Source organism: Calonectris borealis, chromosome Z (assembly GCF_964195595.1).
Source record: "Calonectris borealis chromosome Z, bCalBor7.hap1.2, whole genome shotgun sequence".
NCBI classification, from domain to species: Eukaryota; Metazoa; Chordata; class Aves; order Procellariiformes; family Procellariidae; genus Calonectris; species Calonectris borealis.
The window spans coordinates 63,723,026-63,739,747 of record NC_134352.1 but is presented as its reverse complement, the minus strand read 5'-3'; the positions used below and the strand labels follow the sequence as shown (position 1 = coordinate 63,739,747).

Below are 16,722 nucleotides of genomic sequence, written 5' to 3'. Positions count from 1 at the left end.
GGTTGCTATTACACAGTAGGCTTATCTTTTGCACTGCAATTCCTTAGTTTTGGAGAATCAAAAGTAACATGTAAACCAGATCTAGATGCCCACAAAGTTGTTTCTTCTTTGTGGCTGGTGTTGTAAACAAAAGTGAGCTGGAGTCAAAGTGTAAGTTCTAAGCAACCTGTACGGTAGTAGTGAAGGAGCTGGCAATACGGTCTTCACCACTGTTGGAGTCTGCCTCCTCCATGATACTGATATATGTTTCTTTTCAGTGGAAATCTCAGCTTCACTTGTACAATGGTAAGATGGCTATAAACCTGCAACACAGATTTCATTTCGTTTCATAGCACACTTGTATTTCATGCACCACTGCAATAACCGTTGCACCTCTTAAAACTAAGTCCCTCATGGTAGTTCTATTTAGTATAGCTTTATACATGGCTCACAGCAGTGTTCAGGAAATATGGATTACTCCAAAGGGAATTAGGTGGAATGAAGGAAAAATACTTTTTCTTTTTTTTTAAATTTCTGCTCCTTAAATAACATTTCCAAGCTCATTTTATAATTTAAAGTGTGGTGCTGTGTCGTGAGATAAAATAGTTAACATTTTTAACGTATGACTTAACATTTTTTTGATTCTTTTTTACTTCCATAGTAGACCAAGTCATAACAGCTACATTTTAAACAGTTTTAAATACAAATGGATTCAGTGTCATTGCTAAGTCCATAATAAAAATTATTTTAATGGTCCAAGGAGGTAAACAGACTATTGGATTTAGTCAAAAGAACACAAATGTTCCACAGTAAGCTATTCTATGTGTGTTGTGTGGATCTTTCCAATTTGGCATGCCCTCCTTATACTGTGTCCAGCACTTTGGATTAATAAATCCCACTTCACAGAAGTTAAAATAATATTGAAATCCTGTCAGCTGGAGCTGACCAGTGGTTACGTTTTCCACAGGGTAATGCATTTGCAAGGACGTCAATCTCATTCCGCTGTGTGGCCCTCTTCGATGGACACTCTTCCACAATGATAATAACAAGGCACATTCTTATGCTTTCTGTGGGTCAGTGTCCTTGGCAGGTCTTGCAGCACATCTGTCTGAAGTATGCTCGACTGCAGAACTTGAACTTCAGCACCAGTGGGCAATATGCCACTTTATTCACATCTTTGCACTCTAATAATTAAGAGAATTAAAGAGAAAAAATCAGAAATAAAAATTAAAGTACAAAGAAAATTTTACATTTAACATGCTGCTTCTCAATCCATCCACTTTGCCCTCTTTGTAACTACTCTTTCTAGTCCCGCCTAGTGCACACAACATATTTTAAAAAGCCATAAAAATGTTTGCAGGGCTTCTCTCCCAGACATTTAGAAGTGTGCCCACTTTGTCTTGGAAGAATTATCATTTATTGGGATAAATGATCACTTTAGACAGCTAGGAAATGTGAGTCATTTTTCTTACAATACTTTTATAGCTTCTTTCTCAGGAGTTATTTTATCCATCCATGAGAGGTTATCCAAAATCTAACACATTCGCACTATTTGGTACCATGCCTCTGCATTTGTAAGAACTGAAATAGAACGCGCATTGCAGCAAACAGGCATGGAGAATACAACAAGTGTTATGAATAAAAGCACCAACAGTGTGAGCTCAGTGACTAGACTGAATGGTGGATTATGCTTTAGGCTTGGTTCCACACATCCACAGTTTCCTTTATGCAGGAGGAAAACTATTTTTATGCCTGTAATAGAGATGTAAGAGCTTTTTTTCATAGTTTTGTTTTCCTTATATGCTGGGCTTACTGCCTCAGCAGCCCGTGTCATACTGGCATGTAACTCTCGCAGGAAGGGAGAACAAGAGCTCAACCACGCGGAGGAAGGATTCCTTCTTTTCCATCCCACACAGGTTGTATCTAAAGTGACTTGTGGGGGTACATTACAGGAGCACACTACTGGAATATGCTGTGGTTCTCCTCTGGCTCAATTTCCTTTCTGTAGAAAGAAGGTGGGAATAGGGAACGGAATAGTTTGGTCCATACTCAGTTCTTACTCTGATATAGCTGGAGATACAGCTGTATCTGAGAGCTCAGGGGTACACTCAGGTTCTACAGCTCAGATATTGCTGCTGCAGATTTCCTTTGCACTGGAGTGAATATTGCGATAGATGTCTGATAGGGGATTTTTAGTTAAAAGCGTTTGCACAGTTCCTTCCAGACTGATATTAAAATAGGACTTTGGCAATAAGCTTTGCCTCACGTGTAGGAAGATGGGAGAGATATATTTGAAGAAAAAGTAAAACGCACAAGTCTGAATTACAAAAATTAAGTGATGGGAAGAATGAAGTTAGATTAATTTCTCAGAGAATTATTTGTCTCAAAAGAATGCTGCAAGTTTTTACTCTTTTAAGGTTGTATTTCATACTGGCTTCTTCCTACAATCTTTCTCAAATTACAACAGCTATAAAGAAAATGTGAATAAAAAGGAGATGAACTAGCAGTACTTTGACCATTATTGTATTTTGTATTGGTTTGATATCAAGAAGTGAAGACTGGAGGCCAGGACACTGTTGCTCCAAGGCCTGACAGAACAACAGTTCCTTGACTTCAAGATGTCTGTAAGCCAAATATGAAAGAGACAACAGACACACCAAACAGGTAAGAAAAAAAAAAATGTACTAGTGAAACACGATCAGCACATACAATTATTCAGCTACTCCCATTTGTCTTCCTTCTACAGACAATCTCCTAGTACATTATTTTTACTCTGGAACAGGTAGTTATGGACAGTGTGTTCACGCTGCAAGCATACTGTAGTAACAAGTTAAGTGCAGATGAGAATTTTCAGTATTTGAACCTAGGAAAGCATTAGTGAGGCTGAACTTCAGGGTCTGTACTGAACAGTATTTCTGATAATGGCAATGTGCATGCTTTTACTGAGATAAGTAGAGCTCATGAAATGATTTAAACTGTCATTTCATTAACACAGATATAGTGCTTTCACTGTAATTTTTTTATTCCACCTACCCCATGTTTTATGTACTACTTTTCTAATTTTTTAATTCTCAATTTGGAAACAGAGTTGGATGGCAGGAGAAAAGACATTGGGTGTAGCTGGTTGAAACAGACATATTTCTATCAGCAACCACACATGGTCACTGTGTTTCACTGAGTTTCAAAAACTCTTCCCAAAAGAGGTCAAATATCTTCCAGAAATATTTCAGGTCCTTGTGTTTATGAAGACTGGGAATATAGGAGAGACAGATGGTGAATTATAAATGAAGTGAGGAATAAAAAGGTTTACTTGATCTTGACGAGATTTAAAAAATCCACTCAATCCCAAAAATAACCCTCATACACATTGTATTTACTTAAATACAGGTAAAGCCACTAACTGCATTTTTGCTAAAAGTAGGATCTGAAATTATCCTATTTCATGTTTCTTTAAATTATTCTTCCTCTTGACTAAAACTGGACCCTGTTCAGCCAATGCCATTTGGACAGCAGTGAGACAATATTCTGGAAGTTGCCCACAACTTCTGTTTTAAAAATCAGTTTTGAAATAGATATGGTGGCTGATGAAGTAGCCTATTCTTCATAGGACTGTGGTTGAATGGAAGAAGTTTAGCAGAGCCCTTTTCGTTCCTAGTAACTACTGTTAATAAGTTTCAGTAAGCTACAAGTATTAAACTCTCCCTTCCTGAACTTTGTGGCCAGATCAGACAGTACTACGATATTAATACTTGTTACAGTAATAAAATCACAGAACGTCACTATGCCTTCAGCTAAAGAGACTGCAAAGACATATCACACAAAATACAAGGAAAACTGAAATAACATAAAAATAGATAAAATAGTTTTTCAGGTGAAGTTCAGATGGCCTTTAGCAGTCTAGATTCAGCAGACATATATATACTTAAGAGCACAAAATAATTCTGAATACATTTCAAATCGTGTGGTACATGCTGCCTGTAGTTCACTTCCAGCAGCAAATGCAATGTTACCTTATCAATGGCAGTGTGTCAAAACCCCATCTACAATATCCTAAATCACCAACGAAGAGTTTAAAGAAAACAAAAAGCTAAAGCAGATGTAAAATGTAACAAGATATATCACAACTTTCTTTTACTGTTTCTGTATCCCCAAAATTTTGACTCTTATTTTATGTAAACAACCCATACTTTCCCCAGGAAAGTGTTTCCAAACTTTACCAACATGATCATTATACTCCAGAGTGTCTCAAGCTTCCTCAAAAACATGTACGTTCTTATCTTGGGTTAGCAAAATTAAATTGTCCAGAAATGGCTGAACGGGTTCCATAGGCTGGGAGCACTGGATTTTGGCAAGTGAAGGGAATCGGGAGGTTTGCTGGGGTTTGACGCAGGAAGGGAATCCCCTCAGCTAGTCTGACCCTGCTGCAAACCAACGACCTGTGGCTGAAGCTGCTTTTGCCCCACAGTGGGGCCCAAAGCACGAGGCAGTGCTACGAGGCGGCATGCGGACAACGTCTCCACGTGCGAGCAGGTATGCTCTGCTACACACATGCACTCCCACGGGACTGAACCTCCCCTCTGAGAGACCTGACTCCTTCCCTGAAACCTAAATACTGATACGCAGTTCACATCCCACTGCACCTGGAGAGAGAGAGAAGTGAGTGCACAGGCACAGTATGCCTCTCTCACAAATACATTCACAAACAAATACCGGAACTCAAATATTTCTTTCTCAGAAAGTATTATCATCTTCCCAAAAACAGTTGTGCTCTTTAGGATTACTTAGTTCTTGAAATCTTACAAGCTTTCCATCATCTCTAGTATGCTGAAAAAGGTATGCCTCTCTGTTTAAAGGCTAACACTTTACTAACACAAGAGATGTCACCTCCTTTTGTGTCTGAGGATTTTTTTAAGGCAGTAAATGCACGTTACTCTGCAAATCCTCAGTTTGTGCTTCTTGTATTGAAAAAATACCTTCAAGGCAAAATTTTTGTCTAATTTGGGGATGGGGCACCCTTAGTATTTCATGGATTGCAGCAAGGTTCTTCTGAAAGGATATAGCTATTTTTAAACGTTAAATGAACTTTGAGATTACATTGACTTTTGAGCCATTTGAGCCAAATCACTTAATCATTTACAAATAATCAGTGGTTTCCAGTAAATACCTTCAACATAAGCATAAACATAAGCAAAAATGGGATGCTAAGTGGCAATGTGTTGGGAACTATATCTGTTGGAAGAGATTGTGCTGTCTCTTTTTCCCCTTGATTCTTCCTACTGCGCTAATGAGGCTACATGGCTGTCAGTAAGGAGCTGGCTCACGCCTGGCGCATTCAGGGTACAGGCCAAAGAGCTGAAGTCCACCTGGAATACTATGTAAGTGATTTTCAACATTTTCTATTTGTGGATCCCAAAAATTTTCCAGTGAAGATGTAGGTCCCTGAAAAACACTATTATGAACATGCTTACTTTTCATAGTTACCCTGCACAGTTCCACTGCTACCCAATGTACATAGATCACACACAGAAAACCCCTGATTGTATTAATCTATAGGAGATTAGCGTATTTTCCTGAAAATATTGAAGAATTACTAACGTAATGACTATAAGTAACAACACAACCTTGTCGTCTTGAAATTAAGAGAAGACTGGGACTAAATCATGCCCACTTATAAGTACTTTATTACCTTCCTTACTTTGGAAAAAGTCAACATCTGTGTTTGGAAATAAAATACCATTTAGCCTTTGAGCTTTAAAGGGCAGAAAGTTTCCTAGATTGATAATCATCATGTAAAGGTTACTTGAGAGCACTAAACGTAAAAATGCAAATTAAAATAACCAAAGAAAATTCTATTATGAAGATGTTTTTCAAATGACAACATGGAATGATAAGCCTCTATTTAAAATTAAAACTTCCAAGCAGTAAATTACGGTGCTCATACACTGAATCATCAGTGTATTTCTGGGAAGATTTTAGTATGCTCCCTCTTCATCACAGACATCTTTGACAGACTTTTATGACAACTTGGAATCTGTGGTGTGAACCTGGATACAGTAGGTATTGAATGAACACCAAATCAGGGTACACTGTGGCATAGATTTGCCTTTTTTTTTTAAATTTAAAATCAGAGTATTTGTTTCATATAAATAGAATGTTAAACTCTAATGCAGTTGGAGAACCTGTGTAAAAGATACTCCATTATATACTGCACAGAGATTAGTTATATTAAAAGGAGCAGTGTCAGTGACATTGCAGTCAAGTACTCGAAACTTAGGGAATATAAAAATTTAGGGAATAACTGTTTTAAAAGAACTATTATTGCTGTGCAATCTTTCTTGATTTTTGGACTTGTGTGTTTTGGTAATTTTTCATTCCTTTTCCCCTTCCACACAAAATAAAATGTACTCATAGAGTAGAGCGGTGAGCAACTACTCTAAATTTTTTGAATCAATGAGGAAAGTTTTTTTTTTACTGCCTAGCACTCAAATTCTACTTTGAAGACAGTATTTCCTCAAAAGTTGGCTTGGACAATTTATGAGTTCAGATCTGGAACCATTATTATCTAATACATCCTCTAGCAAAAATATGTCATGATGAAGCTAGTTAATAGTCTGATTAAATTAGACTGTATCATGTAAAAAATACTGTAATTATTTCAAACAGACATTATAAATTCAAGAAATGAAAAATTAATTAGAAGCTGACAAGTAAGTCAAAGTGTAAGAACAAGCTTGTAGCACCATGTAGCATTAAATCAGTGGTCCCGGTCTTTCAACTAACATGTAATTAACTATTTTTGCCACTATACTGTTACGTTAATCACTGATGGAAGCGGCAGAAGGTCAGTGGATGAGAAGTATATCATGTTCCCTCTGCTATTATGGACATTTCCATTGAACTAATAAAGAGACTGGAAAATTAATGACACAAAACAATAGTATTTTGTCCATGACTTAGGCTACATATTTTTAAGGGTGTTTTTTTTAAACAAAGAACCTGTATTTATTGATTTCACCTTTGAACTACAATGACTAATTAGAAAATAATTGTAAAAAATTCATTCACAGTCTGAGAGATGATGTCATGTAGACTTTTACTAATAAATTAATGCAGTAATACTGACCATGTCACTTTACTCTTTCCAGAATAATTATATTAAGATGGCAAACTTACCTTCTGTGTTGGAAATGGGAGTACTGTCACATTTACTTTCACACTGCTGCATTGATGGAGGTCTAAGTGTTTCTGGACACTCGCTGGATGCTTGTCCGGTGTATGAGAGGCACTGTACTGTTCTCATCTGTTGCCCAAGACCACACTGTGCAGAACACTAAAAATAAGAAAGATAAAAAAGTAAAACGATTTGGATCCAATTTTTAAATATAAAACAAGGTAACAGGAAAGCAATCAAGAACAGTACACATGCACAAATTTTAAAGACGACGGGTGTCTGAAGAGATTTGGTTAATACAGAAAATTTTCATAAAATAGTTTAGAATTTTTCTTTTTTGACACTATATGCGAGCACTTGTCTTTCAAAGAAAATAAACAATGCAATGTTGGCTCCCTGAACAGTTCAGATTTGAGGTATAAGAATATAATTTACACTATTTCATATACCATGTCTGAGATTAAGTGCATGTTTTCAAGAGAAAAATAATCACTTTAGAATAAAAAAGAAAAAGCAAGGAGAACAAGAATTCAAATCTCCTAGAGGACTTTTTTTAAGCTTTGCTATTTCAAAACTTTTTTTAATTTCTGTAACTAAACAGTGGTATTAGTACAATATCAATTTAAGATAAATGCACATCTGAACAACTACTATAAAAGAAAAGCTGATTAGACTGTAATACCATAAATGATTGTCCTCTGGTTAGTTAAGCTAAAGTGTTTTATTTTCCTTGGTGGCAAACAACTCAGCAAACTTAGAAACTGAAACATTATTACTTTAAAAACAGGCCATTGATCACAATTGAGATGCAAAAACATAAAGAAAGAACAAAGTCAGTATATCATAATTAGAAACGCTGCATAATGGCAGCACTATTCAGCCTGTCCTGTAACAATTTAGCTCTCTGTCTCGTAATTCAGCGTATTTTATGTAAAATTATACAGATCTCAAAGTTTTTTTGGTGGCTATAGATATATATCTTACTAAAATAGCAATTGGCTTTGTATTTCTGTCATGTTTCTCAAGGAAGTTAAATGTGTTTTAAAAATACTATACCTTGCAATGTTGCTGTATCCCAAAATCCCCTTCCAAACAAACTGTAATAAGGACTATTTAATTTTTTAAAAAATGCATACAGAAACTAGATTGCTGTCAGCAAACCCTTTATAGTTCAGCAGACAACTATCATTCAGAATCACATTTCAATCCGAGACAAACAGGGGAGAAGCTTTTGTTTCAATCATGGGAACATCTCTTACCCATTTCCAGCAACATCTTATCCTTAGAAGGTGCTAACGTGTAGGAGATTAACAGCAATAAATACTTATATGAACCATCTTACCTGTCCCCAGTCTCCAGTAACCCAGCGAGGAGGGGGACATCGGCCTAAACTACAGCGGATGCGGACTGGTGGCTTGCTTTCCTCTTGGCATTGCGCAGCTGGAAAAGTTTTTAAAAGATCGCTGCTTTTGCACAGAACAATTCGGTGTTTGAATCCTGGGCCGCACTTCGGTGTGCACTGAAAAAATATTGATATAAATAAATAATGAAAATCTCATTAAAACATCAGTAAAAGTGTCAGAAATGTTATTATGGAAAACAGGAGAATGGTCTTCAATGGTCTTACAATTAAACTATAATCATCATTTTCCCAAGAGGATAATGATAATTTTAAAATGTTTAGAAACACAAACAAGCTGACTATTGATTGCTTTATTTACTTCAAGTTTTATAAGTTTTAAATTGATAAAAGTAGATTTCCTTTGCTGTTTATATTTAGGCTATGGTGTTACTTTTTGGTATTTACTTTTATATATAAGAGCCTTGAAGTTAGGTTTAAGAAAAGCACTTAGCAAAGTAGAAAGGTCTGTCGCAGGTAGCACTATTATGAAACAAACTTGAATGTGCATTTCAGAAATTAGAGCTCTCTGTTCTTAATATGAACTTAGTACAGTCTTTCTCCACCTCACTTACAGTCTACTGAGCTACAATGAACCCTTTTTTTCCTCAATAAACATATGGGAAGATAAATGCTATACTGGACATCATAGAAACCAGACTATTCAGACAGAAATACTGTGCATTCTCCTACAATGTATGCTTTTCACTCCTTTCCTACTTAAATTTTAATTCTGTTTTCACACAGTTCTTGTTTTTCCTCCTTTTATCGCTACTCTGCTCATTCTAACAGCAAGCAGATAATAAAACAGTAATTTGAAAAGAAGCAGATCTGATGACCTCTGCTTTTCCCCCTTTCTTCATATTTGTACCCCCCCCCCCGCTTTTTGCTACTGACTATTAACGGTCATTTATATTAGCACAACTGCAGAATGGGGAATAGACAAGTGCTAGAAAATTAAAAGTCAAGACCTTCCCCAAATCAGTCCCTCTTTAACACCTGACCAGGAGATCTTGCAAGCACAGTTTTAGAATTCCCTGTGGGCATGTTAACCTTTATTCCATAAGCATATCTGCAGTATTTGGACCAGAATCAGTTTCTGATAGCATAAACGTTACACACAGATTATGCTAAACCTGACAAGAGTAGAACTGCCTTTCATATGAAAGCAGCTGTAGAGACAAAACATCATCTGGGAAATAATACTACGTGGAACTGAAGGTCGCACACCAAAGGCCTTCCACACATCCAAAACAAGTCCGTATATTACTGGGGGGGAAAAAAAAAACCCTAAGATTAATTTTCAAAAAAATTACTTCAGTGATCCAAACTTTACTGTTTTATGCCTAATCCTGAAGCATCTCTGCCTAACTTAAAGAAATTTTAAAACAGTTCCACAGTACTATGTAGGTATCGATATTCCCTATACATATGTAAAGATGTGTGTATATATATACCTCAAAATAAGATCTTTAAGAAAATCTCTCAGTGGGAGCCACCTAAACTAGTCAATACAGAAGGGACAGGTTTATCCTAAATCTTATCTCTGCTTAGATTTAGATTCTTAAACTGGACTGCAAAGAGATGGGTCCTCCATTTGGAGTTTATTATGCAGAACTGGGTATATAATCACTTTCCTTAAAATTTAGCCTTTCCTTTCCTATCCTATTCCATCCTTTCCTATCAAGGTACTGCCTCCTTATCTACAGTAGTTCAGCATTTAGAATTCTGATACAGAATAGCCAGGTTCAATCATCCTCATATTGAAGGGGCTTTAAACCCAAATCTTGTGTAGCCTAAGTACCTGCCTACTAGAAAACCAGGGGAAGGAGGGAAGTAAGAGAAGAAAGATCTCTACCTCTCTGGCTGAACTGCAAAAAGAACATTAATGCTGAATAGAGACCAAAAAAGAATGAGAACGAATATGTGAGGTCTTCAGCATCATGATCATGACTCCCCAGTTCTGGTCCAAATTCCATGGAACGTTGCATGTACTTTCTCCCACAAATATTTAATGTAAAATGCATGACTTTTAAGCAGGAACTAGAAGCAAGTGCCCTTCCTAGCTGAGTGCTTAAAAATCACTTGTGCTCAATCTTTTCTTCTCAGTGATTGAGCATTCTGTCAAAAACAAACAGAAAAGAGATAAGGTTGAAAGGACCTTGTCAAAAATGTCAAAACCCAATGTGCCTATGCTGTTTCATAATCTCTAAAATGTGTTAGTAAATAAGCAAGAGTTTGAGGATCAAAATTTGAGTTTAGGTGCATCCATTTTCTAGTCCTGCTTGAAGACACGTTCTTTTATCTATGTCTAAGCCGCTAAATAAGACGGACTACACCCTGTCCCCAGAAATGAAAGTGAAGTAAGTTGTAGGTTGCCTACAACAATACTGAATCACCAAAAATAGAAAGCATCAGTAGAATTCAACAAAAAATGTATGTCTCCCAAGTAAATGCAAGACAAAATACCCAGACAAACAAAAACAGGAAGAAATGTCTTCCATGACTAAACGCTTCTAGAATTTTTGACTCACTCAGTGGAAGTCATGACTAACGGTAATATGAATGCAAAGTAAGTGTGCTTGTCTGATAAGACTCTTCCCAAGAAATCCTTAGATTATTTTCTGCCAGTTTATTTTATTATCTGGAAAAATAGAAAAGAAGTAATTTACAGTGGGCAGAATAATTCAGTCAAAGCTCAACTATTGCAAAGCGTGAAAAATTTTATGGCAAAACTGACATTACCCAAGAATGACTACATTCCACTGGGCAAGATACTGTTAGCTTTAATTACTATTTGATAAAAGCACTTTTACATTCTCCTAAGGACTTTATTTAATCTCTATGTTTACAAAATGTTTTTGTTTCTCTGACCATAAAGATACAGAATTTCTTGTTAATATCATTGAAGACTAAAAAAATGTGTATCTATATTGATGTTCAACAAGTGCCTTAGCATATAAGAGTTCTATAATTGTTTAATTTGTATCACATATTGCTTGTTTTGAGTATGAAAATAAAACTTTAGAAATGCATTCCAGAGAAAAGTAGCAAGGTTTGCCATTGGTTTCAGTAGAAGCAGTATTCAACTCTTCACTTTTTGAGTTCACTCATTTTCATTTTTCATGCTTCTGTCAGAAAATCATATAAATACCTATACATAAATGTTTACATGTATATTACTATAGGGATTTTAATACATTCTATTTCTGGGAACCCTGAACAGAAAAAAAAAGCTATTTGAGAATCTCATTATATTAAAATGGTGTCATCAGTCAAGACAGTTTGCCAAGCTACAGCAAGCAAAATTCATACCAGAAAGAAGTCGGCACTTTTTCACAATCCTGATTAAATACCATCACAACCAGAATCTCAGGAGAGCTTGAATCTTCACATTAGAATCATTTTATTCAAAATTCTAACATGCTCCCGCTGTATAAAAGGCTGGATATGAAGGCCTTGAAAAGTTGTTGAAGCTTCTTATGAGGGTGGCAATGTTGATAGCTCTAAGGATGATGTATTAGTGAGCAATGTCCCGAGGAGGTAGCTAAAGGGCAACAGTATATAGGCGACATATACCTATGGCTCTGTAACTTGTTATCTGGATACTATTATTTGTTAGTACTGAGATGATGCCTATATACTCCAATCGGAAATAAAGTACTGTGATAATGGATGCAAAGAGCTTACAAACTATCAATGCCACAGATGTGGTATGATAGAGTCTTCAACTGAACATCCTCTCCCACTTATCCACTCTTTCCTTCTCACTCCCTTCCTTTCTGCTCTAGGTCAGATTCATTTTCAAAGGGCTGGAAAACACTGTACCTTTTCAGGTAGGGACAAGGACTATTTAATACCTTTTCTGCCTTGACTTTGATACCCTACTTCTTGTGTGAAATGCTGGCTAACAGTGGGGTAAAAAAATATTGTTCTGCATGTAGAACAACACACACTCTAAGATTCATTGTGCCATTTCTAGGTTTCTTGAGGTCCTGATCTACACTGAGAAAAGCTGCTGAAAGAAACCACTTTTCTACAGGTTTCAGGATATAAAGCCACAACTTTTTATACAACTGATTAAAAAAAAAATCTGTTTCCTTAAACTGAATAAACTAGAGAGAGATTGAGGTACAGTCTGGGAATGACTCATCTGTTTTATGATAGTGGAATATCAACAAAACCTGGTACAAATAACAGGAGACTCAGAATATAAGCAAAAGCATCTGTCTGATAAACTAATGAGAACAAAAAAATTTCAGAAGTTCACATTATATTTTAGAAGATTTTTCTCTGATGTAAAAGCTCACTAAAATTCATTCATAATTCCTTACAAAACAAAACCATTTGAACAGCACAGCAAAATGACACCTTTTTCTTTTGTTCAAAGAAAAATAATGTGTATAACAATAATAACAAAAAAAGCTTGAGCAGGGGGGATTGGACAAGATGACCTCCAGAGGTCCCTTCCACCCTCAACCATTCTGTGATTTAGTGAATTATGTTACCTGTATTAACAAATTATGGTAAGAGCTGTTCTGTATCACTGCTGTGAGTGTGAGTGCTCAAAGTACTGCTAGTAGGCTTCCTTCTTTACGCTTTGAATTTCCAGAAACTGTAACAACTTTTGGAGCTAAAAGTATCTGCAGAGAAGAGATCTGTGCAACTACAGGCATATCAACCTTCTTTATAGTATCCAGAGATTTATCACTTACTTTGAATGAAAGACTGTTTAAAGGCAAGAAAGTACACAGAAAATGGGATACAATGAATCATGGGTATATCACTGGTAAATCTCCCCAGTTTATTCTAATAGAGTCTCCTTTCATTTTTTTAGACAAAGGAAGTGCAACAGTTCTAACCTACCTGGGCATCAGTAAAGTATTTGGAAGGGGGATGACAACTGGGTAAAGTTTAGGATTTCAGAGATGTTACCTGCAAAGACCTTCTAGGATCAGTCATAGGACTGACCTGATTCATATTTCTTTCCCGTCTACTTACTGATGTTCATACAAAAGTAGTTTCAGTTGTTCAGTGTTTCTGAAATTACTGAAACTAGCAGACAGCACAGATAATTAACTGACCTTGATGCTACAGAGGTATGCTCTACAGAAAGAGCTGGACAACCATGAAGACACTAATAATTGAAAGGAAGTGAATTTTGGCAGTATGACATGCAAGATCATGCATTTCCAAAAAAAAAAAAACAACAACCAAGAAATGAAAAAAGGAGGATAAAGATCTGGATATATTAAGAGAGTGTAAGATGACTTTACATAATCAATCTGTGATAGCTGTGGAACAGAAGAAGCTTATTTAGGGTATACTGATACACTGTAGGTTATGCGTATTTTCAGTAGAGGCAGGAAACAAAAGAATGAGGCACATGTGAAACCTCCTCAGGGATAATAAATACTTCTAACTCTAGCCATCCATTCCCAAAAAGACAACTTCAAACTGAAACATGAAAGCAGAATGTGATCAAGATTAATTCACTTCTGATGAACAATAGCTGGAAAGGAAGGTAGGAATAATAGCTGTTTCAGGTAACAAAAGCAAACAGGTATAAACTGGCATGAACATTAGAACACTTCTTGCAATTCAAAGAAATTCTGGAATAGTTCTCCAAGAAGCAGTGGGACAAACCCCCAAACTAACTAATTTTAAAACATAGTTTAATCAATTTATGAAAGCAATTATATAATATAGCTGCATTTGACAGCAAGGACACAGACGTGGAAGCTCAGGAAATCCTAACTCGTAAGTACTCCAAAGGGTACTTTGAGATAAAAAGTGGGGTGAGATGGAAGTCCTGGAGAGCAAGGATCTGAAAAAGCATACAGACAGTTTTGCACTCTGATTTGCCTATGATACAGTCCCATTCAAATGTATCTGCCTTCCCTTTCAGCTGCACTGGTTCCCATTCGTCAAATTTAATACTTCAATCAGAACAAGGTATAGTATAAACTTGGCTTATACTGTAACAGGTATCATCACCATACTTAATGAAAGATGTTCTTTCTTTAATAAAAAGAGTATCAACTTTCATGCCTCTGGAGGCATGTTGCTAAGAAAGGTGATGCTTTACATCAGCATGGTTACTTCGAAAAAAAAAAAAAAGCAGTTTATTCTGGCTCCTGATATTGTAAACCCACTATCTCTACTATCCAGCTACTTGCCTGTTCAAAAAACAATGGAAATGGAAATTGCTTTTTTCTTTAAGACAATTATCTCATACCAAATGGCTATTCTAGGTTTTTTTTGTTTCATTGGGGCTTTTTTACTACTTTACTATTCTATTTTGTATTTTAGTATTTTCCTACTATGATTAATAAAACAAGGTCATAATCGTTCAAATGTTCAACAAAACAACAGAACTGACAACATAGAAGGGAAGAAAAAAGAAAAAGCTGCTTCAATACTAAATTTATGAGGTTTTGAATTTCTTATTAATCCTTTACTTAGCAAGCAGCAATAGAAAATGTACTAATATTCAGTGGTCAGAGCTCTTGTCTCCACTATTACCAACGAGCTAACATCGCAAAATTTCCTTACTTCTGACCAGTCCAAAGCAACCCACTGTGGGGGACAGGACTGATTGTTACAGGGCTCTTTTTCAATAGGCCGGTGTGTTAAACAGTTGGTATTGTCCAGTGTCTCCTCCTCAGAAGGTCCAATCTTTCTGATACAGAGAACTGTTCGTGAACGCATTCCTCCATCACAGGTCTTACTGCATTCTGACCAATCTCCTATAAACCATCTGGATAGAAAAAGTTAGAAGACTCAGTTAATGCATTTCAGAAACAGAGTAGAAATTGCACAAACCCAGAATTCAAATAATTTAAATTACTAAACCTAACTTACTGTTAACAATACATGTATTCATGGTGAAATAAAGTAGAAACTTATGGGTCTTCTTACTGAACATTTTAATTTATGCCTCACTGCAATCATATCTTCCAATAATAATACTACTTCGTATTTTTGTAGAACAGCTATTTCCAGCCTAGGGTGTAGTAGTTAGAAAGGAGTGTTGAGCCTGACAAAACTATTTAAGTAGATTTGTACTGGACTTGCCTGAAATTATTTCTCTGAAAGTGGTTTGCAACTGGAAATGTTTGGGAACCATTGCTGTAGGTTACAGCACAAGTTAAAAGCCAAGATGGTTGTCTCTCTAGGTCCATTACAGTAAAATAATTTGATCTCAAAATTGAGCTTTCTGAGAGTTCTGATCTGATTATGAAATATTTCTAAACTTTTTTATAAAACGCAAAAATTCTTATTTATTAGAGTAAGTAAAGCTAACACTAGTAAAACATGAATTCATCACATAAAATAATGACCTCAACAAATATTTAAAAAATTTAAAGCACTGCATGACAGCTGCTAGGAGGAACTTCTGAGTGTTTGCGTGTACATAGTAGAAGTCAGGAGTTGTACAGTATATTTAGATTACTTTGTGTTGCCGCAGAGATTAAAGCAGCTGTTAATCTGGCTGTAATGTCGTTCCTCCCCCGCCCGCCCCCGATGAATGGTTAATGCAGCTCAATTGACTGGAAATATCGAGCACATTTGGTCTTCAATATTTCATATGTTGATTAGATACACTTGCCTGAATCATCCTTGCAAAGGATGAAGGTGAAGTTTAGTATGCTATCACATGTTGCCAACATGCCAAAAATGCCAGGCATGTCAGTCACTGTGGATGTTCCTGGAGGTACGCTTGGAGCTGCGTCATAAGATTTGTCATTTTCTGAAGCCTCTGTCAAAATAAATGTACTGCTGTCCTGTCTTGTGTTACAGAATGTGTAATATATTCTAATATGAACCTAGATCAATGCAAAGATGCAAAAAAATATGCCATATTGTGTCATTAATTTCCCAGCAAAAGAGAATTAATTTGTGATTCTTTGCCACCAAACTTACACTTTTACCACAGTAGGGAGAATTAGAAGCTCTTCAGAGCTTCGGAGAGGCTGAAGTGTTAATTTTTAGTTGGTAGTGTGATTTGCTCAAATGCATTCTCAGGTACCTTTTATGTTTATACTGTATGACAAGACAGTACTATTCATAATTCATGAGAACTATGAGAGTTACCTGTATCATTTCTTGAAAGCTGGAACTTTAAGAGTTACTTATTGTAATAACAAACAAAATATTGTGAACAAATATA

The 16,722-nt window shown here is 36.1% G+C and overlaps 1 protein-coding gene across 3 annotated transcripts in view; it reads right to left on the bottom strand.

Moving 5' to 3' along the window:
• Window positions 1–360: 360 nt before the first annotated feature.
• ADAMTS6 (ADAM metallopeptidase with thrombospondin type 1 motif 6) overlaps window positions 361–16,722 on the bottom strand; it is a 150,265-nt gene continuing 133,903 nt past the window's right edge. For all 3 annotated transcript variants that reach the window (XM_075136489.1, XM_075136490.1, XM_075136488.1), the window contains 4 exons: window positions 15,105–15,309; window positions 8,493–8,669; window positions 7,153–7,309; window positions 361–1,163 (listed from right to left, as the gene is read on the bottom strand). In XM_075136489.1, coding sequence (XP_074992590.1) covers window positions 1,054–1,163; window positions 7,153–7,309; window positions 8,493–8,669; window positions 15,105–15,309 — 649 coding nt within the window. In that variant the 3' untranslated portion in view covers window positions 361–1,053. The remainder of the gene's footprint in view (window positions 1,164–7,152; window positions 7,310–8,492; window positions 8,670–15,104; window positions 15,310–16,722) is intronic.